At 39.2% G+C, this 26,161-nt stretch overlaps 1 protein-coding gene across 1 annotated transcript in view; it reads left to right on the top strand.

Moving 5' to 3' along the window:
• Nucleotides 1-22,736, top strand: part of LOC149289196 (uncharacterized) — a 68,889-nt gene extending 46,153 nt beyond the window's left edge. The window contains exons 23-32 of the mRNA XM_089490863.1: nt 10,022-10,158; nt 12,564-12,703; nt 14,067-14,202; nt 14,474-14,616; nt 15,155-15,239; nt 15,770-15,994; nt 16,514-18,032; nt 19,262-19,446; nt 20,990-21,134; nt 22,591-22,736. Coding sequence (XP_089346989.1) covers nt 10,022-10,158; nt 12,564-12,703; nt 14,067-14,202; nt 14,474-14,616; nt 15,155-15,239; nt 15,770-15,994; nt 16,514-18,032; nt 19,262-19,446; nt 20,990-21,134; nt 22,591-22,736 — 2,861 coding nt within the window. The remainder of the gene's footprint in view (nt 1-10,021; nt 10,159-12,563; nt 12,704-14,066; nt 14,203-14,473; nt 14,617-15,154; nt 15,240-15,769; nt 15,995-16,513; nt 18,033-19,261; nt 19,447-20,989; nt 21,135-22,590) is intronic.
• The last annotated feature ends 3,425 nt before the right edge of the window (nt 22,737-26,161 follow it).

Raw genomic sequence — 26,161 nt, 5'->3', positions numbered from 1 at the left:
GCTCTTCTCTGTATACCCGGCTGCTTCAATGAATGTTCAGTTTCAGCGCACCATCGAATCTACTGAGAATTTATGTCAGGGGCTGAATGTTTCCTAGCAACTCTGCCATGCCTGTGCTTTCTCATGTGGTTAAATAATTCTATAACAGACACTACTGTGTCGGAGGGAACAGTTTAGTAGACCTCATCGGAATATCGCTGCCCTATGTTCTAAAGACTTCCATTGACCAGGTGTTCCTGGATAAAGATTCTGGTGAGAGGTGTAGTCTTCATGCTTTTCTGCTTCTCTCACAGTGACATATACTGATCACAGAACTTCTGCTCTAAGTATATTATATGATACGAGTTTTTTTTAAATTTCTTGTAACGGTGGTAACACATCGATCCATGTGGACGCCGGCACACTAGCCTGGTTTGTTTTTGGATGGAGCGTGCTGAAGGTAAGGACCATGTAACTATCAGAACAAAAGTTGCGTAGAAGTTAGAAAAACAATGAACCACTTGTGTTTTAATTTTGTTACTTCTTTTGAAACAAAAAACCCAGGATGTTTACAAACCTTTCAAAATCTTTATTTAAATATCACCAAATTTGCTATAAGTATAGACATGGTGCTTACCACAACATTCAGTATGTTTCATGCTCTCAGGCTCCAAAATGTGAAATCAGCACTTATATTGTTTTTTTTTAAATTCTGTGTTAAACTTACACACTTAAACAGCAAAGATCTTAAACATAGCAACTCTAAACTAAAAAATCTCTGTACTTCTTAGAGCAGACACTTGCTGCGGTTAACTCACTATAATATATATTTAACATGGTGAGAAAGAAACATCATCCTGGAGGAATATATCCACAACTTACTTTTTCTTGCACAAATCCCACAAAGGCAAAATGGGCTGATATCCAGATGACCTGGTGGCCCTGGAATTTTATGGCCAATGGTCAGCCAATAAGTGCTGTCACTGGCTGGATCCATGCAGCCGCACATTACATTTCTAATGCCCGCACAGAGTGCTGTCGGGGATATACAACTCGTGGCCACGCACTGTGGCACTTGATCAGCTGCTGTATGAGGGTCGAGTATTGGCTCACCAGCCAACACTAGCCAATCCAAGCCTGATTCAGAGCCCATTTATTCAAGGAGAAAGGAGAACATAGACAGAGAGACAGGGAAGACTAGAGAAATGTGTGGGGCGTTACTGAGATGAAGGGAAGGTAGTGGTTGGATACAGAGTACAGGTCTTAGCACAATTATTAATGTATTTATTCAGGTTTCCAAATACAATGAACACTGAGAACAATGGCTTGTGTCCTGAAATGGTCCTATAATAAAAAGGAAAGTAACTTGTCTTGTTTTCCAATTAGCTGCTCGATACTGAATGGTGAGTGAAGTTTCTGTCTGCTTTGTTGTCTAGTTAAAAATACAGAGTGGATTTGATTCTCAAAGTCTCTTGCTTGTCTGCTAATGTGTCTGAAGCTCCCATATTTTCCCTGATTTTCTTTATCAACTTCCTACGTAGGGGTTTATGCGTAAACAGTGAGTGAGGTGCAACAGTGGTTGTATCACCATGGCAACACATGGAATGGTTGTGTTGATTGTACCATATAGGTGGCTGATAATGAGATATATCATTTTTAAAATGCAGTGTTCATAATTAACCGGCATTCTTCCTAATGGGTTATGTGGACGTCAGAATTAAAAGATTTGATATATCGTAATGCGAGGCCTGTGTATAAAAGATGTCCAATTAAGACTTGTACTAAAAAAAGATATCCATGTAGCAAAAAGTATATTCTACTACAAAAGATTTACTTACTTTACTTTGTTCTGTATTAGTCTTTTGCTGTACCCAAGACTATATTATAGTTTGACCCTGCAAATTTCATGCGATCAAAACATCTTTTGCAAATTACTAATTTTCCCAAACTCCATGTCATGTTTTTTGCCATAGTCCAGCAATGGCCGACAAAGTATCATGGTTAGAATTTGGTTAGATAGGCGAATGCTGGCGTACTACGGTATCTCAGAGCGATAGCTGCTACCTGTCAATTACCCGTAAGGAGAGTGCGCTCACATTATCTGAATGACAATACGGCAAGTGAACCGTGATAAAGGAAATGTTTCAATACCAAAACAGGTGGCCTCTCCTTGAAGTTTGTCCAAGGCAAAGAATGTAAACTCTACGCTGGGAAAATCTTGTTCTGAGAACTATAAGTTATTGTTTTATTCTTAGTATTAGTTTTTATCGTTCTCCTCTAAGGTTGGGCTGGCAGGGCACGGTTCTGTTCCATTCATACGTGCCTTGGCAAAATGAATGTGTGTCAGGGTGGAGATACAGCACGGAAATAACCCTTTTTGTACACGATGAAGCAAATGGATATATTAAGCAAGTGTTTTACTTCTGCTATAAAAAAAGTTGTCAGAGATGGGTTGTGATGGTTAGTACAAACCATTTTGTTGAATTCTATGTAATCATAAACATAGAAACGTAACAGTATTCATATCCAGTAATGTCCGTATTGCCTTATAGGGCACTCTAGCTGTCAGAACCCCCATTTGCCCTTTTTCCGCCCCCCCCCACCTTGGCTTGTAGAAAATGTGTTTAACCAAATACATCTCTTGCCTACCAGTGTGAGTGTGCACTATATTCACCACCAGCCAGCTCCAGGGGGTTTATGGAGACCCCTCGCGTGTGGAGAGATGATTTTATTGGGCGTACAGTCTTGCCAGTGATTGGCTGCATCAAATCAGAGGGGTGCTGGAGGTGCAATGTTTCTTATTCTTTTAGCTAAGGAATGCATATTAAAGCGCTGCTTACAAAGTTTTATGATAGGCATTTATTTGTTTGTTGAGTGTACTACTCATCCATCCTTTAGCACATTACAAAGCATAAGTTGGTTTTTGGCTCAAATACTAGCCATGCATACAGAAAGGTTAAGACTGAATTACCTGTGATGTTAAATTTGATCATCATATACCCTCAAAGTCCAAGGTCAATTCTGCGATCACCGCTTTAACATGGGACAGTGGGCCAAATGTGGGTATTGAAAGCATTTTTTATTTATACTAGTACAGAATATAACATTGTATAACACGGTATCCATTACTGTTGTTTTTCTGTGCAGAGATTTGGCTGAAGTGGATGTAATGTGGAAAATGGTAGAGGAGAGTCAACATCAATCAATGCAAAGTTACGTATTATGACAACATCCATGATACAAATGATCTTAAACTCAAAATGTTAAGGTCATGCTAGATCCCATGTTTAGGGAATGGTGCATAATGTGTGTAATTATGCAGAGAAAACTTTTCTTACTGTAGTTCTATCCTTCCACTCATAATAAACTTACTGAAGTGTGAGCATGAGCTACAAACTACATTATGCAGAGCATTTGACCAAAGAAACTTTTCATTGAATGGATTGTCAAGTATAATAAAGTCCATATTAGAAAAGATGTAACAATTAAGTAAAACGGTTTTCAGCAAAGGAAAATACACTAATGTACAATGTTGTCGCTGAAGTTTTGGAATGCATTGCCTGTGGAGTTGATGACTCCAAATATATTTTTAGATATTTTAGCTCGAGGTGGATTCATGCTATTTGAAACAAATTGATAGTAGAAGTTGATTTGGAGAAGAAGCCTACTACTGTTTTGGGAAAAAGGGAAATATCTCGGAAAGATTCAGTTTTTTTCAGGTGCCCGAAATAAAAACTTTAAGATTTGGAGTTTGGAAATATATGATAATCCCTCCATTTCTTGGATGTGATGAGCAGACTGTTGGTGGTGGGTTACAAGGATAGCTGTACTAGTAAGGGTAATTAGTACACATATACTGTATATTGTTTGTGTTGGTTTATCGATAATGTTATATATAATAATATTGTATTTTTATTTCATTACCGTAGGATTTGTTTTCTTAAACTATTAAGCATCCTTAAAAGGAAACTTAGACGGGAACATATAAGACATATTCTACGACTGTTCTGCCTAGAAACGCACACAAACAAAGCCGAGAGAAGGTCACTAATTAGCCACTATATGTGCTCCACCTACCATAACATTATAAAATTGCATTACATTACGATGAGTCACAACCATATCCCTTATTTTGCATTTTCCGGTTTAAGGTTCAAGATATTTTTAACTAAACGCAAGAAGAAACTTGTTAATGAATAATGCAGAAATTGACACAGATGCAAAGGGACAGCTAGAAACCTCACTGGGATATATTCACTAAACAGTGGGCCGTGTCTCACCGCTATACAAGGATTAACTCTGTACCGATGTATAGTAGATATGGATGAGGAATTTCAATAGGCCGTATCTACTGTAAAAACGCTTCAAAGACAGGATCATGTGACAACACTTTCTTAGGCGGTACGGCTGATGCAAACCAGGGATTTGCTGAGTTAATTTGGCCACGTCATGAAAACAATACTAATGAATTGGGAAGTACTGGTGGTGTGTGTGTACTGCAATTTTGCAGGTAAACAGCCAATAAATAACTTTGTACTGGATCATAAAAAACAGCATAACTATCATGTGCATAAAGCCAGGTAGGTGCTGGTAAAGCTATAGGTACAAGCAACAGGAAACATAAATGCACAGATGACAAAACATAATGGGCTTGGATGAGTTTTGTTTAATAAAACTAGATGAATAAACTTTTATTCCAGCACGGCCTGTAGGTTAAAAGTAGTTCACTGATATTTTCTATTTAAATCCATTTTGAAAAGGAATTTTATTTGCAGAAGAATTTAACCCACATAGCTGATTGAGTCCACAGTTTCCAATTTAGTGTATCTGTTTTTTTTTATCCCCTATAATTCTTAAAGGGACAATCTAGTCCTCCAAATTGTATTGTTATGTTTAATGCATAATGGGGTTCATTTTGCATGGACTGCATTTTAAAGCCTACAGCCTGTGCCATGTATTGTTGAGTTAGCCGTGTACTTCTGTCTCAATTCTCTCCTCCCCTGGCTGGCTCAACTGAAACCAGGAAGCATTAGCGTGTGAATGTATTGTGTGCTCGGTAGCACTGCTATGGACGTCACTGATTCACAGACAATGTCATGTATGCTAGCAAATCATCTGTGTTCAGATCACATCCTAATTACCAAGTGTACTAGTTTTCCTGTGATAGTCCCAATTTTCACACATTGTCTCCCTGTTCTAGTGGTTGGGGAGATCTTCTAATCTCCTCTGACCGGCTCAGGGAGAGCAGAATAAACAGTATAGACTTTTACTGCAGCCAAGTGGCCACCGTGCAGTGCTCTGCAGCTGAGCACCCATAGTGCTTCTTCAGAAAAGGTGTTAAAGGAATACAGAGATTGTCAGCATAGCTGAGGTTGAGGTGCGTCTTCTCTAGGTCACGGCAGCGGCGTTGTAGCACATCCCACTCCCACCCACTTCCACAATGGCATGTGTCCCACTGACATCAGTAGGACCATCCACAAAGGTCAGAGACACCTCCTACACATATCCACCTCCTACACATATCCACCTCCTACACATATCCACATCTACACATTTAAGCATTTAACAAAATGGCACCCGCCAGCTAAATCCTTGAGAAGAGCTGAAAGGCAACATATATCCAGCCCTGATCTCTGATGCCACATTAAGCGATGGGTTATGAAAAACACTACACTTGTATTATGTATCTTTAAAAAAAAAATACTAACCAGAGTTCAGTGACAAGGCTTATGGAAAGCATTGGTGCAAATGGGGGATTTAGTTGTCTGTTACAAAAACCTATAAGTGCCTACCCAGTGGCAACACCCTAGACCAGGGGTTCTCAAACTGCGGCCCTCCAGCTGCTGCAGGACTACATCTCCCATAATGCTCCTTCAGCTAAGGGGCTGGCTGAGGAGTATGGGAGATGTAGTCCTGCAGCAGCTGGAGGGCCGCAGTTTGAGAACCCCTGCCCTAGACTATGACTACCACATCAGCAAAACACAGGAGCATGCTCTGGCCAACAAGAAGTGAAAATTTATGTGTGTTTTCTGTGAAAATGTATTGCTGTGAAATACTGGTGTTATCCAACAACATCATTATAGGCAACAGGTATTCATGTAATATTTTATGTAGATCAGGCTGAAAAAGCACACACGTAGAAACTAGTTTCTTTTCTAGAAATGAGCTAAATACAACTGAATCCGTATTCTATTACACTTTCATCTGGCTCTTAGAGGAATGAGCCTTTGCAGAGAAAGTAATGTGATTGCCAAGCCTTGTATTTGACATATGAAATATAAGGGCATTATATGCACTATATGGACAAAAATATTGGGACACCTGCCCATTATACCAATGGAAGCTGTTATAGCTACAAAGGGGGACCAACTACATACCAACTGGGCATTTTATGACATAGCATTCTAAATACATAGATTATTAATATGTAGTTGGTCCCCCTTTGTAGCTATAACAGCTTCCATTCTTCTGAGATGGCTTTACACAAGATTTTGGAGTGTTTCTGTGGGAAGTTTTGCTGATTCACCCAGTAGAGCATTTGTGTGGTCAGGCACGGATTTTGGATGAGAAGGCCTGGCTCGCAATATCTTTTCCCGGTCATCCCAAAGGCGTTCGATGGGGTTGAGGTCAGGGCTCCGTGTGGGCCAGTCAAGTTCTTCCACGTCAAACTCATCCAACTATGTCTTTATGGACCTTGCTTTGTGCATTGGGGACAGTCATGCTGGAATAGGAAAAAGCATAGCATTGTCCAAAATGGTCTTGGTTTGTTGAAGCATTTTCATTCACTGGAAGCAAGGGGTCTAACACCCCATAACATCCCCATATCTCTCCTTCACCAAACTTTACAAAGTGACTCAATGCAGGCAGGTAATGTTCTCCTGGTATCGACCAAACCCCAAGTCGCCCATTAGACCGCCAGAGAAACATGATTCCTCATTCCATATAACACGTTTCCACTTCACCAGAGTCCGGTGGCAGCGCGCCTTACATCATGGTTGGCATTGTACTTGGTGATGTGAGGCTTGCATGTCACTGCTCGGCCATGGGAAACCCTATTCCATGAAGCTCCTGCTGCAGAGTTTTTGGGCTGATATTAATGCCAGTGGAAGCTTGGAACGCTCCAGCTATGGAATCAGCAGGGGGTTGGAGACTTTTACACACCATGTGCCAATGCACTCAGTGACCCCCACTCTGTGACTTTACGTGGTCTTTAGCTTCGAGATGCTGCTGTTCCTATATACTCCAATAACACCTCTTACAGATGCAATATCTAGCAGGGATGCAATTTCACGAACTGAAATTGCAAATCCAAATCTGAATGGGTTTTGCAAACAGGTTGCCCTATATTACTGCTAAAACGGTATATATAAATATCATTCTATTAATATTATGGCTAATCTATAAACCTAATAATATTTAATATGACGCCAGGGTCACACGAAGGTAACCTCAATGTGTTGCATGGGAAGGGTGGTAAAGAAGCAGACTTGCAATAGCCACCAAGGCTGGTTTGATTTGAAGGTTTAGGGACAATATCGCACTTTTGTATGAAAACCACTACAAGACAGTGTCATTGGGCAGTATTTTAACCTGTATAGATCCCTTCTTTGCTCCTTTGATAAGCAATCTCTCGTCTGTTTTGATGAGTCGGTGTGAAACATGATTTGACAGAATTGCATTGCTTCATATCTGCTTATGTTTTGTCATTTTATAATGTTGGAGCTTGGGTCAGGGTTGCAGCTCAGGCTGAAAAATAATTTATCTGGAAATGCAACACTCATTTTTTTTTTTTCTTTGCTGTTTTTAGGTAATATCCTGAAAACAGACTAAAATGTATGCAAAACAGCGAGATGGCGAGAACTTTGCAGATGGAGCTTCAGGTAATACATCTAGTTGTGGAAAAGCATTAGAGCATAGATGGCAAAACGTACCAGCTATGTATCCAACATGCAGTGGGCACTTTAAAGTTACTTTTTGTAGGTAGTGTTGCTACTAGTTAATTTTAAGTCTTAACATGAGCTGTCAAATTAGGTTGGACCATAACATCAGTGAGTGAAATAACTGAACCAAACTCTGGGTACACAGAGACTGGTGTATGGAACATGATGTTTACTGTTCATTCCTGTTTCCATACTCAAAAGTGTTTGTTTTGTTTTGTTTTTTTTTAATGTTGGCAGCTGATCTGTTGTGAGGTTAATTTGGCAACTTGCATTAAAAATGTAATGAAATAAGCACGTTCCTCAGCCTCTACAACTCTATTGACGCTCAACCAGAAAAATGATGAGTGTCACTGGAGCTATAAGGCATAAAAGCAGGTGCACCAGAGGTACGACAGTGTCATATTTCTGAAAATATTAGTATTGGGTTTTTATAATATCTCCTGTGTGTCAACCTCGTAACGGCTTGTGTACAGTCACCTGGGTGGAAATTCTGCATGAATGAAGAACCACATTCTTCATTCATCTACTAAGGGGAGTTGGGCTCTTTACTAAATTTGTTTGGTATATAGCGGGAAATAGTTGGGGAAAAAAATGTTTTTTGTCATATGTGATATTATGTAATGTCATGTTATGTTTCCATTTTAGATATTAATATTAAATAATATAACATTTGAATATTAAGTCTTTTAGAAGTCAAAAGAAATTTGAATATTGTGAAAGACGCTAGTATACACTAGTGAGATGCCTGCAAAAGTTCTAGGTATTCATTCCAAATTATTTTGAAACAATGTAATTGCTCCACAAACACCGAGAAATGTTTCCACATTGTGAAAACCGTGGATTTTATTCACACCAATATCTATCATTTACACAAGGTGGCAGCAAATTTCTTTACAAGAGACTCATCTGTGTCTGTCACCAGCACCATGAATAGTATTTCAAGTGGGTTAGTTTAGTGCGCAGGAAAGCATGAAGTGTATATACTGCTGACCAATTTGGCGTGTTCAAATGTACATATAAGTCTAATTTCTTAACTCAAATACAAATATTTAATACAAATGAATGCATGCTGCACAATGCACTGAATTCCTTACCAGACTCCAATATGCATTCCTATTCTATCTGTGCATGGGATGTCCATTACAGGCCTTATTAAGAGAAACACAAACTACACCTATACCGCCTTCGAAACCGAAGGTTTTCTCCAACTTGCAACTGACAGGTCATCTAAACTGGTTGCCAGTCAAACAAGGACACAAAAGTGACTACCAAAATGAATGATTTACCAGCATGCACTGAACTACTTAGACCTGAATTTAATTTTGCCTCTGTAACCTTTTCCATGGAAAAGCGTCTACTTATTGTGATAGGCTTCCTTTCTGCATGTTTTAAACTTGCCTTAGTGTGCTGCGTTACACAGGATAGGAACTAACCCATTACTCATATGCAGAAGTCCACTTTCACTGTCGCTCTATTTTCTCTGGTGTATCAATGCAATTCGTTGAGCAAAGATAAAGTAACATAGACCTTTATTTAAGACCTTTTTTATTTATTTACGACCATTGTTTAGGGATAAACCCCAGAATCAGAATTGCCTACTCTAACTACCACGGGTTATCAAAATACCTGGGAGGAACCAATACTTAAATTGAAGAGTTCCAAGTTATGGTCATCACAAAAAAATAATTTCACCTAGAGATTCGGACACTCACATTTTAATAGAAGATTCCCAGGCATACCCAACTCAAGTTGTATTTAACTAGAACTATTCAGGCCAATAGAAGATTCAGTTGCTTGTTGATTTGATTTGATTTTTGCAAGTCAAGCTTAAATTATGCATTTAACATGGTAAATACTTAATCCACATTCTAGATGCTGGCTCATTTCCTTACAATGTATCTAGTAATTTCTTGCTTTGATATAGGTCAGGGGTGGGCAACCTTTTTTCTGCCAAGGGCCTTTTGGATATTTATAACATCATTAGCCTGCTATATTTGGTCAAACCTTTAATTAACTCACCCATAATGTGATGGCTGGAACTGCTTCTCTTTGGTGAGGCATGTGATGTTATAATTCATACACCCTCCTTACCTGAACTGCAGATTTCTCTGTGCCAGTCGCAGGGGCCCGCTGCTTCCCTCTGTGTTGCTCGCACTCTGTGCAACTTCTCTTTTACCGCCCAGGGGAAGCAGGAACACTTTGTGATGTGACGCCGCTGGGTTCCAGCATCCCCTTGGTGGTACAAAAGACTGATATAGCGCCCTGGTGGCCTTGGCAGAGCCAGACCAAATGGTCCCCATCCCTGATATAGGGGCAAATTGGTCATGTGACAGAATCACAATATTTTTGCCTAGGTATATCATTATCATATCATTAGTGAGGTCCAGAGGTGACTATTATTTGCAGGATAGTCTAATTGGGTTAAAAGCAATGCAATATCATTGATTTAGCTCCATGGTAATCAATACACCAATGTTCGGACTAGATAGGACTTTACCAAGATTAGGCTACTTTGATATAGTGGTTGGCTACACAATATATAGCCATGTTGTGTGATGGACACAAACTTCTGTGCACTTCATCTCGGTTAGTCAATTAAGTTACTGTTCTGAACTTCGAGCTGTATTAGAGTCCTGTTCTCAAGCTCAAAATTCAGTTACTTGGAACCTCCTCTTTAAAGAGCAAAACAACTCTCTGGGTTTAATTATTACAGAGGGAGCTTGCAGGAGTGTCGACGTTTCACCAACACTGTAGAATTTCCAACCGCAGCAAGCTTCTGCTGCAGGGCAAGCCTTAAATTACTAGTTGCATTATGTGGGGTCAGCTCAGCACTTCTTGTGGAGAAAGTTTGCTAGATATGGCCCTTTAATGATACACAATTCAGTAAATTGCAACCAAAAATCCTGGTAACTGGCATTCAGTAAATAAAAACATATAAACCCCCTAAATCTATTTATTCTGGCTGAATTTGTGCATCGCAGCAAGCAGAGTTCCAGAGATTGTATATCGCTGCTAATTATGCTGTAAACAGTATAATCATTTAATCCGTGTTATCCTCCTTTCCATTTGTCTTGTATAATTGCCATTGTGGTTTAACAATCCATTTATTTAGGATCTGTGTATCAAGCACATCATTTTTACTTTATGATTATTAGGAATATTTTAAGAATGATAATGGAGAGTAATTGGATTAGATAAAACACAGCATCCTGAATCAGTTTTGGTTTAATTAGTGCTAGCATTACCAATTAGTTCAGCTGGCGCCACCATTTTACTTCTATTATTTAATTAGTTGGAATAAAAAAAAATAAATGAATTTGATTAGACAATTATGAGATTAACAAAAACTGCAGATGTACAGCACAACAGAAGTTCTTTATTCACAATTCCTGATTTCAAGGGTAAATTATAAAAGTGAAAATCCTGGTTTTCATATGAACCTTCACATAATTAAGAAAAAATAACCAAAAACTATCAAACCTACAGCCATAAAAATGGGGTTTACAATGGATGTACCATGGACATCATACATGCATACATGCACAATTCTACATTGGAGTTGAAAGAGACCTACTTCACCTGAGGTGTCAGATATCCTAAGCTTGGCCAAAGAGAAGAAAACATCGCTACTTATATCAAACAGTTGACTACTTCTGTCCAATGGTATTAGCAGGGGTCTGCAATGTCTAATTAACCATCAATGCTTTTTAGTTTAGGCAAAAAGGACAACTAACTGTAATTGGAGTTGATTTTATGGCTCCTTAGTGCTCATGCAGATGTCCTTTCTCCTTGCTGTTCTTTCTCACATGGTCATAGTGTGATGGACATAGTATTTGCATGAGCTTGTTGGGTCTTACACCACTGTCCATTCAGAAAAGGAAGCGACATCACCGACCTGTTCTTAAAGTCATAAAAAGACTTGTTGGGCAGTTTTTAATTCAAAGCTCTGTTGGAATGCGTCGTTGTGTCCGGTTGTTGTGCAGTATACTCTACATTGTGGGTGTTGGCTGATGCCAATGTAGGCTTCCCTTCCGGTGTTGTTAAAGTAACCTGAAGCTCTTTTGTTGTCTTTGATGCAATAAACTTTTTTTGTTCTTTAAGAGCATATGTTGATAAGTTGTTTTGGGATTTAACCTAGTTTACTCACAAGGTGTTTTCTGTCCGCTTAAACTCCCAAAGATCGTTCTGATTTTTTTTAGGGCAAAGTAACAAGTTTATCTGACATTTAATTGTGCCAATAGTAATAATAATAAAGTCTTTTATTACAGCTGATACCTTTTTATTGGGCTAACATAGAAAACTTCAGATGGAAGAAGAAGCTTACATAACTTTCTTTTTGTATGTTGTCTCAACAAATGGTTTCAACTTCAACCAAAGATATCATATTTATACTCTAACAAAGGCAAACAATACATGTGTTTGGAAATAAGAGGACAAAAAAACCAGGGCATGGTAGTGTTGGATCTCCCTTTATCCTTAGCGTTATGTGTTGGATATGAAAAGCATTGCTTTGTTTGCCCATTGTCAGCACAGAAATTTTTTTTCTATGATGAAGAAATGTATTGTGTGGAAACATAATGATTTTCTGATTGTTTGTTCTGCTGCTTTTTTTTTTTAGCAAAAAGAAAATTCAATCTTAAATCCTTTAAAAAGTTCTTTGGCATAAAGAAAAGGAAAGAAACATTGCCATCCCTGGGGAGCAGCGGACTGAAACAGAGCCAATCCGTCAGTGATGTCACTATGCCAGGCTCGCATTTGGATTATGATTCTGAGGATGAAATAGAGTAAGATGTGGTTCATGTAATACGCATCTAGCCTTGTTCGTAGTCTCAAATCATTGGAACTTACTTTACAAATCCATCATCAAAGATGGTTGAGGAACACAATTTGCTGGTGCTAATAATAGCATCAGATGACTATTTGGTCATGTGATTTACAGAATCCTTCCTTGTAAACTATTATGGACATCCTGTTTATTACATCAACTGATTTATTTCATAATCACCTACATTTAAATGAGCAGTCATGTCCTTTGTTCAGCCAACAGAGACAAAGAATATTTGCTTGCTCAGTACAGCTTGTTCACGTTATAACGACAGCTGTTATATGTACATAATGGTTATTTCAGCTGCATCCCAAAATCTGTATTTATATATCGCTCTCTCGCTCTCTCTCGCTCTCTCTCGCTCTCTCTCGCTCTCTCTCGCTCTCTCTCGCTCTCTCTCGCTCTCTCTCGCTCTCTCTCGCTCTCTGCACACAAGCCTTCTCTTTACACACATATAGTGTGTCTGATCTCTACTTTTTTACACATACATTTTGTCAGTTAAGGGAAAGATAGGTACTGATAAATGTCCAAATTCTGAGTCAATTATAATGTAAAAACAGACAGTGGTAGGTTGTTGCCATATAAACTGAAAGACCTTCTACCTTGTTGAAGCATAGCATGTCATCTAGAACTTCCCTGTCACTGATACAACCACCACACTACCTCTCACCCTTTCTCTGTGCCTTATGTTTGTCACCCCGTTCCCTCAAGATTGTAAGCTTGCGGGCAGGGCTCTCTCCACCTAATGCATCGGTTTGTCTGAGTCTGTCAATTCTAGTCTTGTTATACCCCTTGAATATATGTATTGTAAGGAGGGCTGCGTAAATAAAAGATAACGATAATATTAAATAAAATAGATTTGTTAAAAGTTTATTTTCTTAACATTCTAAAGGGTGTAATTCATATTTTGTCTAAATGAAAAAGCAGTAGCAGGGGAAATGGGTGCTTTCGTTGTACACTTTGGAAATTATGACACTGTATGAAGAAGCATGTTAAGCTGGCTAGTATGGGGAGATGTAACAACATCATGTATACTTTTCAGGGTTCAAATAATTAAAGAGACTTGGTAGAATGTTTTGGGACTTGGCAACAACCCTGTCTACAGTTAGTCACACAGCAATCACTGATTCTGTGGTTAGACCACAATGCTTAGCATCATCAAACCTTTCAAAATGTATTTAAAAGAAACACTGACAGCCTTAAGTTGCAGCAAGAAAAGTGAAAGAATCATGGGTTTCCTAATAAGCATGTGCTGTTCCGCAATGTTATTATTTGAAGCGTTCTTTTCCCGTTAGCAAAGGTAATGAGTTATCTCATTCTAGGTCCGCTGCTGGAGTATTAGGAAGCAGAGCCGTGTCCCATGACAGCATTTTTATTCCCGAGATGGTGCAGGATCCTGGCAGACCTGCGAGAGTATTTTCCCAGGGAAATGTGTCGGATAATATTAAAGCCCTGCAGGTACAGTGTTTCATATAATGAAGTTTGGCAATTGTGTCCCTAGAGCTGCCTGCATGTTTAATAATAACATTTTGAAATTGTGCAATATTAAAAATCCCAATTCTATCAAAACTTTCTCTCTTTTAAATGTTTTATCTGTATAAAGTAGAGTAAGTCACAAGTAGTTAGTGTGAAAGAGTGGGATTTGAATTAACATTACATTAATTAAATAATTACACTACAATAATAAAAAATTATTGAGATGCCAGAACCACTTCTTATTTTAACGTAGGCAAAGGTTCAGGCAAACATAAGAACTGGGCCGAAACCTTTTGGAATCCTCGGTAAGCGAGTTGACGATGCAGGGGCCAGCTCTGAAGATGATGGGTTACCAAGAAGTCCTCCAGAAATGTCTTTGATGCATGATGCTGTAAAGACAAGGGTAAGTACATTCTAATGAGGTTTCAGGATTCAATTACTACCGAAAGAGAGGTTAAAAGGCTTGTGAATTGTGAATGACCACTCACAATTTTCAGATCTCCCCATTTTAAAACCCTCTTTCCAACTGCTCTCCCAGGATAACATTCTGATGAAAGGCCGTGATTATCCTGGGCCCATATGAATATCGAGGACATACATACGTCATCAAAAAGTTACATCATATTTAAGTTATATTAGTTACAAAATGAAATAAGTCCTCCAATATAACCGAAAGCTCAAATTAGATGTGCTTAATAGGTTGTTTTTTTTTGTTAGGCACAATGGATGCAGATGGGTATAGTCCCTGTTGGTAATCCTTTACCTTTGTAATCTGTATTCTTAAAGCTCCTGGAATATTCCCGTACTTTTTCGTTCTCAGTTGTAGTAGTGTTAAAACAAAAGAAATTGGTTAAATCCATCTGTTGTACTTTCTTCCACTTGAGGAATCCTGTAGGATTTTACATAGCCTGTTTCATCCATTTCATTAACGTTTCTGTTCCACTCCACAGTTCTCTGATAATCCTAAAAACATGAGCTCTCTCAGTTTAGCAGGAACAGGGAGTGAAGAAGATGAGCAGGTACCAGTTTATGTTAGATTTGTTTTATAATGAACAGTCATGTTTGTGTGTCTCCCTTTTCCCAATGATTTTCCATGCATTGTATGTTCCGACGGGATGTGAGACAGGAATGTCCCCAGGCAGCAATCTGACCGACTTTAGGGATTGTATATTTGCAGAGGGACTATTATTAAAGTGGGGACGGGTCAAATCTTGTTAACACTTGGAACTTAATTTTGTATTAGATGGATTTATGGAGAAAACTTTGATTTCTTTGATAACCGACATAGTCTTTTTTTTTTACATAGGACATAATGTTAAAACTAACGGGCTACTGTCCTGTTCATTTCAGGATCTACACTTTACCTCTCGAAGGTGTACATTGTATTCTTACTCTGTTTGTGGTTTTAGTGATCTTATAATCAGTAATTTATCTTTTTTAATGACATACTGGTTATAAATGTATCTTGTCATGCGTTTCCAGTCAAGGTAGAAAGTTTTTATACAGTATATACATCTGTGTGGTTGATTTATTTTTCCTCTTTTTAAAGAGCTCATCTGGACATTCGTCAAGACCTCTTTCTCCCGAGGAATACCAGTTACATGATGCCAATAGGACATCCATTGAAAGAATAGATGGCCGCTGTATTTCTCCATCAGCAGATTTTGACACTCCGGCGTTTTTATCATCCTTCTTGGACAGCTCTGCTGCAAAACACAGGCTTTCAGTGAAGCCAAGAAATCAAAGGACAAGCAGGAACAGAAGGCCTTCTGTGGTAATTCATGTATTTATTTTATTACCAATGTGCATATTTTATGAGCACATTGACTTGTAATACATCACATGCCTTCATATAGCCTTGACAGATGCCAGGTCGTAAGTAGATAGGGTAAGTAAAATAATGATCTAAATATAACATTTCAGGCTCTCCTGAGAATTGTAAAACGTCTAGGTGATAAATCTTTTTAATAACAGAGTGTGGAGAGAAATGTCTCATTGTTGTGTTATTTTTATTATACATTTAGAGACTTTACAAGCTGACATAAGACTATTGAATTGCTTAGGAAAGGATACAGCGAATGATCTTTATTTCTAATATTGAAGCAGACCTCCTGTTTTATGTATGTGAATATACTTCTGCAGCTGTTGCTGGACCTATTTCCCTATTAGAATCTGTGAGTTGTATTCCAAAAGAGGTGTGGGGGGTTGCAGTGTGGTCACCTTTTGATGTACATTCGTCTTAGCTTAGCAGGGATTTGAGTTGGACAAAAATAAATGTCTCTCTTATTTTCAGGTGCTCAAGGGAGAATCTCTTGTGGATCTGACCTCCACTGAGGAAGAGCCTGAATTGGACGAGGAAACAACAGAAGCATCTACAGAAAAGTCTGTTGATTATATATCTGCTGAATTGGATAAGTCTAGAAGAGTTAGTGCTCCGGATTCACATCCCTCAAACACTGCCCATTCTCTGCCAGTGGAAGGAAAGGAAAATAAGATAGTAATAGTAGAAGGTTTTCAAACTATGGAAGAACAAGTGCAGCTCAAATCAAGTGAGCTTAAACCACTCCACACGCCATGCATTGATGTCATATATCATCCTGATATTAAAGTGGAAGGAACTACAAAGGTTGAAAATGACTTTGTGGAGAGGTTCCATAATAAACAAGCTAAAAATGCACCTAGACAGTTGAGTATTGGAGATGGTGGTTTGGAATTAGTATTAGAAGAAAAAACGCCATGTAAAAAGGATAAACATCTTACATCATCATTAAGTGGCAATGAAAAAAACATTTTGAAATATAACAGGATAGCAACAGAAAAGCAAGGCTTTGTTCTTGAAACACCCCCTGTCCATGAGCTAGTTGTAGCACAGTCAAAGACTGCTCAGTTAGGACAGCCACTGGACTCCTTGCGAAATAGCAGAAGCCATTCACAGACTTCTCAGTCTCCCTTAAGTGTTGATTTATCTTCTTCTCATCATGACCAACGCACCCAGGAGCACCCTGATAAAGAAAACCATAGTTTAATTGGGAACATAGATAAAAAAATAGAAAAGCCGACTTCAGATATTAATACACAGAGAAAGTTTTCTGTTTCTTCAGCCTGGGAAAGGCCAAGGGGTGGTAGTTTTTCCCTGAAAGCAAGTGTTGAGGCTGAAGCAGTAAAAAACATGAAATTATCTCTTCCCAAGACAGGTATGTCCTTAAGTGAAAAAGTGAAAGAAGATCCAAAACCTCCTGGCACTCGTACTGAAACCAAAATGAGTACTTGGAAAAAGGAGACATTGACTGACTTGGATAGTGTGTCTGCTGAGAAAGTAGCCCATGGTAACATTACTCCAGCCCAGAGCTCTATACTAGCTGCCAGTGACCTCTCTGCAAATACAGTCTCACAGACAGGCAGTGAGGACAAGAATCCATTTTTTGTGAAGTTAAGATCAACTTCCCTGTCACTAAGGTACAGAGATGAAATAAAGCCAGAATCAAGCAGAGTGAATAGACATAGTGCTGAACTCAGACAGGAAAAAGCAGGACAGCTAATCTTGTCCAAGAATGATTCCACAGAACCCACAAAAACAGATTTTGACTCGAAAAATGAAAACCCAAAAAGCAAAACTAATGTCAATGAATTGACGCATGTAAAACCACCTTTACCCAAAAAGCCAGTTTTACAAAACATAACTGTTGTCGACGACGACACTTATAAAGAGGCCTCAGTAAGTGTGTCAAGCCATGAACGGACAGCAAAATCTCCAGAGACCAAGACTGAAAACGTGGCCTCAGAAAGAAGGCCAAGTTTGCAAAAAGGAATGGGTAAGATTCATATGAATTGTGGGTTATGTGGAAGCCAGGCTGACATGTCTGCTAAAGGAATGAATGTTTCTGTTTTTGGAATTATTGCTCATATAAGAATTATGTATGTCCTCAAGACAGAAGTTGTGCCTGGAATGACCACTTTTATTTTTGAGTGTTGTTACATATTAAATAAAGAATATGCCAATAGATGTAGTTGTCTGACACTAAGACTTACACTGAGATTAAAGCATTGACGTCATATCCCGAAACTCTGTGTCTTAAATGTGCACAATGCATGCTAATGCAGTCTATGGAGGCTGTGGTAGCTTGGCATAGCCTCCATGGTGTAAATGGGCCAGTTGGGAAGATCAAAGATCTCCTCTTACCAGCTCATTGAGCTGCTTGACATTGGGGGGCTGATCACCCGAGTATCAAATGCTCCCCTTGGACCTGCTGGCCTAGACCACTATACATCACTGAGTTTAACTTGATAGCTTGTTTTCTATGCACTGGATCAGAATTGCATTTAATATACTGAGCTGTGCCTGTGTCATGATATAACCTCTAGTATATGTGATCTAGTGTACAAAACTGATTATTGATTTGGGAGTCCCTTCTCTTTTAATGCTAGAGCGTTAATGAGATACAGCTTTTTTGTGTCTTCAAAAACAACCTGTCCTATCTACCAATAGCATACACAGCAACTAAAAGTAGAAGGCTTAAATCTATAAGAGAAGTTTGTTTAACATTTAATACATTTCATATAATAATTATATTTCAGTAATAACTTAGTTTCCATTAGAGTGTTGTATATTACACTTATAGAACATACAGACGTTCTGAAGATGTCTATAACCTGCAGACCACTAGTCGGACAACAATGATTTTGTACATATACGTGATGCAGCCTCTGAAAGTACAGGCAAAGTTGTGCATACCTAATTAACATAGGTAAAAAGCCAATATATTTAAATACAAGTTTAGCGAATGGCAATTTACTGTGGTTTGTTAATGAAATGCAATACCTACAAAGGACATCATCATTTTATGGGACTGCTATAAATATTGTATAAGTGTATTGGCTATCGGAGAGGACAATTGTTATTTCATGTTTAGAGATTGCTGAGACTTTGCTTTCCTGAGAGGGTGGTAGAAAAATGAAACCGCCTCCTTTCAGAAGGGGTGGACTAGATGGTCCATATGGTTCTTATCCGCTATTAAAATTAAAAATGTTAAATACTTACCAGAGAAAAGCACTCCTCCGATGGCTGTAACAGAGCCTGTCAAGAGCATGGAAAGAGGAGGACAGCCATCCTGGGTATCCATGGCATTGCAGAAGCAAAGGGGATTAAAGGAGGAGCAGAATCCTGTAGAAGACAAGTCTGTGCATCAGGAGCCTGAAAAACAGATGAAGGACAAGGGTGGGATAGAGGTGTGTCCATTCAACTATCTTCACATTTCCTGTTGTACTGTGTTGTGTCACCTGCACACACAATGTAATCATATTGTAGGTTAGCAATAGAGATTAAAGTGAAATTGCATTACACAGTGGAGTTTATTCACTGAAGTGGAAGTTCGGAGTCTCAGCTTACCAAGCCTCCCATGGAATAGGAGCTTGGTGGTACCGGTATAATGCATAGTTAGATTATAGAGATTTTTTGAATGCCACCTCACTACTTGAAGAATGCATTATGCAGGGCCAGCTCAGCCTTTTTTTTTTTCTTTTTTCAGCAAAAGCTCATTGGGGTTTGTTTTTTAATTATAGACGAGGAAAGAATAGACCTGTGTATAAAAGTCTTTTGTTATGTACATTTTGATACTGTGGTAAGAAGCAGGACTGGCCTTAGGGGCGCCATGGCAGCAGGGGCGCCGTCCGGGACTTAAATTAAAACATTGTTTGTTTTTTTTGTAACTTTATTTAACATCCTCCATGTTAAATAAAGTTTTTTTTTAACTTTATTTAACATGGAGGATGTTAAATAAAGTAAAAAAACAAAACAAAAAAACCCCAGTGTTTTCATTTAAGTCCCGGGCAGGGGCGCCGAGCGGTTGCTCGTGAACTTTTCAGCGACCGCTTGGCGCCCCTCACTCTCCGTGACTCCGTCGCGGTGCCGGCGTTTCGTGCGGAGTGCCGGAATTATTCTGGCGCTCAGCTGTGAAGCGTGCAGGGGGGGAGGCAGTGATAAGGGGCGGGGGGGGAAGGCAGTGATAAGGGGCGGGGGGAAGGCAGTGATAAGGTAAGGGGCGGGGGGGAGGGAGTGATAAAGGGGCGGGGGGAGGGAGTGAGAAGGGGCGGGGGGGGCAGTGAGAAGGGGCGGGGGGGGCAGTGAGAAGGGGCGGGGGGGAGGCAGTGAGAAGGGGCGGGGGGGAGGCAGTGAGAAGGGGCGGGGGGGGAGGCAGTGAGAAGGGGCGGGGGGGGAGGCAGTGAGAAGGGGCAGGGGGGGAGAGGCAGTGAGAAGGGGCAGGGGGGGAGGCAGTGAGAAGGGGCAGGGGGGGAGGCAGTGAGAAGGGGCAGGGGGGGAGGCAGTGAGAAGGGGCAGGGGGGGAGGCAGTGAGAAGGGGCAGGGGGGAGGCAGTGAGAAGGGGCAGGGGGGGGAGGCAGTGAGAAGGGACAGGGGGGAGGCAGTGAGAAGGGGCAGGGGGGGAAGGCAGTGAGAAGGGGCAGGGGGGAAGGCAGTGAGAAGGGGGGGAGGCAGTGAGAAGGGGCAGAGGGGGGAGAATTTTTTCCTTTTTTGGGGGATGGGGGGGTGCCAGAGGAGTAGTCCGTCCAGGGCGCCAGAACACTTAAGGCCGGCTCTGGTAAGAAGTTTATATAAACCTTTTGAATCCCCTCTTTTTGTGTTAATATAAATGTTAATATGCAAACAAATTATATGAATGTGGATGCAGGGCCAGCCATAAACTGAATAAACAAATTGATTGATTACTATTGTTTTTGAGAAAACTCAAGTGTTATGATGTTATAATATTTACAGACTAACATAAAGCAGCAAAGTGATTTGCTATCGAACAAAACAACAAACACTGCTACAGATATTCCTGACTCCTGTGGACAAGAAACCAAAGCTGAATTAAAAGAGCAGCGACCGAGAGCAAACACATTGTCACAACCTACACATGGTGAGAAAACCCCCTTTACTTCATTTCTCTATAGTAATATGAATATAGTCTTTATGTCAGCGTTAGCCACTCTCGTCACTGTAAATCAATGGTCACTATCATAAAAATATTGAAAAAGGTGAAAACCATTCAAAGTGATGAAAACTATTACATTTAATTCAGAAGGGGTCAGCGGGAGGCCCTTAGCAGCTGTGCTCAATGTGTATGGGAGTGTTTCCCATGTTTGTAGTTTTGCGCTCCATGTTGACAGAAATGGTGCTTCAAAGTTCTGGAGCCAATGATTAATTGAAAGTTTGTAAAAAGTTAATGGCCAATATTTCTTGGTTTGAAGCCAGACAATATAGGAATTAAAGGAGCGGTTATGTCATTTGCCTCAACAAGACATTTAATTTTAACTACTGAAGTCCCACCAGCGCACCCATCACACAGAATCACAATTTTGACGGTTGGTAGTACTTTAGGGAGAAGACTTGTGAGAGTGTTCACCACGATACCTGTACAAGCTCAAGCAGTGTGACTCACAGATAGACCAACTCATCCCCATCCAAGCAGTCCTTTTACTGTCTCACCCCTCAACTACCAACCAGATTGTAACCTCTGCTCCTTTTGTACCAGTTTGTTGCGCTGTGTGTGATTTTAAATTTATTCTACCTGCTCTGGCGGTCATTGTTAATCTATATTTATCTGTTCTTTACCTATGTTGCCTAGTGTTTGGGAAAGTGTTTGTATATGCAGTCCTGTGTTTGGGAAAGTTTTTGTATATCCAGTCTTGTCAGTACCATGGACAGAGAACAATAAAAACACAATGCTTTTCGTGTTAGAGCACTATTATTTAGAGTGTTTATCATACACTTGTTTTAACCTTTTGGATAGTTGTGTATATAGTACCTGCAAAGACATAAGTATCTAAAAGCTAATGCTCTTCTTTATTCACCCTTACACAATACATTTTACTAATGTAAGTTATTTTACATCCGTTTTATTTCCTCACTCGAAGTCCACAATATTTAATTTTCATTATAAAATCTGTATCTTATTCTCAGTTTGTAATTTCATCATACAGCACAAAGGACATATTTTTTCCTCACACCATCAATAGTGTGATTTATGTACATCTAGTTAGCTAAAGGTTTAGGAAGGCTTGTAAAAATTACTAGAGGGGTTAATTGCCTAAGGTCTATAATGGAAAATGCATGGATTTTTCTTGGACCTTTTCAAGATTGCAATGCGATTTGTTTCTGGTCTGTAAATGTAATGATTTATTTTCCCTTTCAGCCGCAAGTTCCTTACAACCAACACATAAACAACATGCAGTTGATGCTTGTAGAGAATGGGCATAGGGACATGTTCGCATATCATGAATATGCAATGAAACTCTTGCTTGTACTGGCTGGGGAAGTAACATTAGGTTTGTAATTGTTTTCTTTAACATTTTATTTTTTATTTTTTTTTTTAGCTACACAGCCTTCCCTGCAGACGGAGAAAGAAGAAAAAACAGCAGTCAAACAAGCTAGCCATTCTGCAACTGGTGAGCCATCTTGGATGGAGCTAGCCAAGAAGAAGTCTCAGGCTTGGAGCGACATGCCTCAGAAAATTAAATAAGAGAACAGATCATTAATGGCATAAACGTGTGTATGTATGTTTACAACTGTGTTAAACATATGAAAAAAGCTGATTTGCCTAGGGAAATTGTATATTGAGGACTTTTTAAAACAGGAGTTTCCTTGGTCTGAAAAAAGAAAAATGGAAACCCTCCTCCACCGCCTAGCAATAAAGGTATACGTGACATTACATAAATATAATGTATATATAATAAAAGCTGTACTGCATCTCGTAGTAGTAATACGGATGCTTAAGAAAAGGAATGATAGTGTTCAGTACACTAGTACATCATTTTTAGGCAGACATAATGTTATCTTTTTATCCCCAATTTAATTTCTTCGTACAGCCTCACCACAAGTCAGGTAAAAAAAAGTTATCTGCGAATATTTTTAAGATGTACATTTTTTTCTCAATTAGTATTTTATTTTTCTAGAAACAAAGGGACCTCTGAGGGGTTTATAGCATGCATTCCATTGAACAACCACTTAAAAAAATCTTTTAAAACAAACACCTTCTTGGTTATGTATAAGAGCCTCTTCTCCTTTCAAAGTGTATGTAATTAGAGGCTGATTCTGTAGACCAATATTGCCGTTTAAATATTTTCCTTCCTTGTTATTGTCAGTAATGTTACAACATTGAAAGGGTTCTTTACGATCAAAGGCTCATAAATATTTCCACACTTTAGGGCATGTTTTTTTTCCCGGGGATTTTTAGCAATCTAAAAGTACATGTTAAGATCTTTCAACATTGCACAGAGATTATGCATTAATTAAGCTTTTTCAAGAAAAAAACACTTTTAACCTTGTGCCAAGCACATTTCCTACTGCAGAAATGTGTACAGTACAGTCAGAGGGTCTTCTGTTTGCGCAGCAATATGGTTAAAAAAAAATTCTCCTGCCCCCCCCCACACTATTTCCCTTTAATAATTATTCACATAAGTACAGATGGGAAGACTACATGGGCCAAATGGTTCTTATCTGCCATCAAGTTACGTGTTTCTGTGGAGCAGATGTAACAGTGTTGGAAGCAACCTACATGCAGTCAATGCAGCTAAAAATATAAAATTGTATAAAAATCACTCATGGCTTTGCCTTTTTAAAAAAAAAAAAAATCTTAATTGGACACTCCTATCGTAGAAGGCTGGAGAGCAATTACACTTTTATGGGTATATTTTATCCAATTTATGCCAATTGCGTTAATAGCATTTGAATATTAGATCAGGTTGTCTAGAAGTAAATCGGTAAGTACTTGTAATAATAAACTTGCCAGTCGCTGGTCTCACACTGATCCAGATAGCCTAAAAAAAAAAACAGTATCAGTATGGTAACATGTATGATAAAAAAAAAAATTAGAACTTTTTTACTTTAACTATAATAGTGGAGAAAACTGAGATGTAAATATTCTATAAAATAAACATTGAATCCTTATACCTGTATGTTATTGTTTTATAGTGAAAACATTTGGATTCTTGAACATGATCAAATTGTTTTCTACCAGACAAAAAAACCTAAAATGAATTGTTAGAATATCAATGCAAGTATCATAATTACAAACAGAAAGCCCTAATATTATAACTAATGCTAATTTCTGAAATAAAAATGAATTGTATGATATTTTTTTATGTGCACTGTGATATTTTTCCCATCACACCCCACTTATAAAATTATTCATATCAAGAGACAATAAACTTTGTTTATGAAGAATGTGTTGCCTTATGCTGAGCAGGCACAACTTGGGATGTTCTAATAAGTAGTTTGTGGAGCATATTATTGATTGGAGACAAGATACATTTGATTAAAAGAACATGGGCATGACATCTCCATAGACTAACATGGGCAGTAAAATGAGTTGTACTGAACAGCTAGGTAACACATTTGCCAAAAGTCAGCTTGTGAAATTTCTTCCCTGCTACATCTGCCACAGTCCACTGTTCCAAACTGCCTCTGGGAGCAACATCACACAAGCACTGTGTGTCAGATGCTTCATGAAATGGGTTTCTATGGCTGGGCACCAGCACACAAGCCGAAGATCACTATTCGCAATGCCAAGCTTCAGCTGGAGTGGTGTAAGCAGTGGAGATCTGTTTTCTGGAGTGATGAATCGAGCTTTACTATCTTTAAGTCTGATGGACAAATCTGGAGGAGGCTACCTTCTCACTATGCAGAATACATAGTGCCTACTGTAAAGTTCTGTGAAGGCTGATGTTCATGCTACAACAAGATATTTTAGACAATTGTATGCTTCCAACATTGTGGCACCACTTTGAGGAAGGTTTTTTTGTCTGTTCCAGCATTACTGAGCCCATGTGCACAAAGTAAGGTCCATAAAGACAGGGTTTGATGAGTTTGGTGTGGAGGAAGTCTAGTGGCCCGCACAGAGCCCTGATCTTAACCATATTGAGCACCTTTGGAATGAATTGGAACACCAATTGGGAGCCAGGTCTTTGTCCGACATCCGTGCCTGACCTCACAAATGCTGTTTTGGCTAAATGGGCATACATTTCCACAGACACTCTCCAAAATCTTATCAGAAGCAGTCCCAGAAGATTTTGTTACAGACAGAAAGCATGGGGCAATTCCATATGAATGTCCAGGATTTTGGAATGGGATGTCCAGCAAGCTCATACAGGAGTGATGGCCAGGTGTCCACATACTTTTGGTCATATATATATATGTGTGTGTGTGTGTATGAAAATATATATATAATATTATATATGTACAAGGGATATATATGCTACATGAGATCATGGATACTTCCACTGCATATTCTTCCGCTTGCTTTCGGGCTCGTAATGGTGAACCCATGATTCATTACCACATTCAGCTTCCCTGCGACCTCTTCAACTGTTTTTCTTCTGTTTTCACCAATCCGTTCCAGGGATCTTTCTTCATTCCACATGGTTGTGGCTGTAGCTGCTGGACCATACCAGCATGGCAATTTTCAAACTTTTCAGTCCACTCATAGATGACTCTACGAAAAAGAACTTTATCCCCATACTGAGCACACACGCGAACATGGATTTGTGCTCCCACCACACCTTCTGCCCACAAAAAGCATGACAGAATGCTGTTCCCCTTTTGTGCAATTTATACGTTTCGCAGCCATCTTCATCCCAGGGTGAAAACTATTATACTAAACTGCAAGGGCAGCCGGCTTGCCAGACAGAACTAGTCACACGACCAATTACTACTCCTCCCACCTTCACTGTTTCCAACGAAAGTATAAAAGTGCGGAAACTTTTGGAGCGTTCCTTGTATATGTATACTAGGTAAATAAATAAGACGTTCTAATAGACTGAGTAATCCATAGGGCAATAGTTCATTTAGAGGTGTAGCGGCCCTTGGCTGATCCAGAGTGGGAGATGAACGCCTCTGTTCTGGAAAGGTATATGGAAAATTCGCTGTTATTCATATTCCCCATTGCGT

This window comes from Sceloporus occidentalis, unplaced genomic scaffold, assembly GCF_023333645.1.
Source record: "Sceloporus occidentalis isolate IW3139 unplaced genomic scaffold, rSceOcc1.0.p SCAF_47, whole genome shotgun sequence".
Taxonomy (NCBI): domain Eukaryota; kingdom Metazoa; phylum Chordata; class Lepidosauria; order Squamata; family Phrynosomatidae; genus Sceloporus; species Sceloporus occidentalis.
The sequence above is the reverse complement of the archived record's forward strand: the minus strand, read 5'-3'. Positions and strand labels throughout refer to the sequence as shown.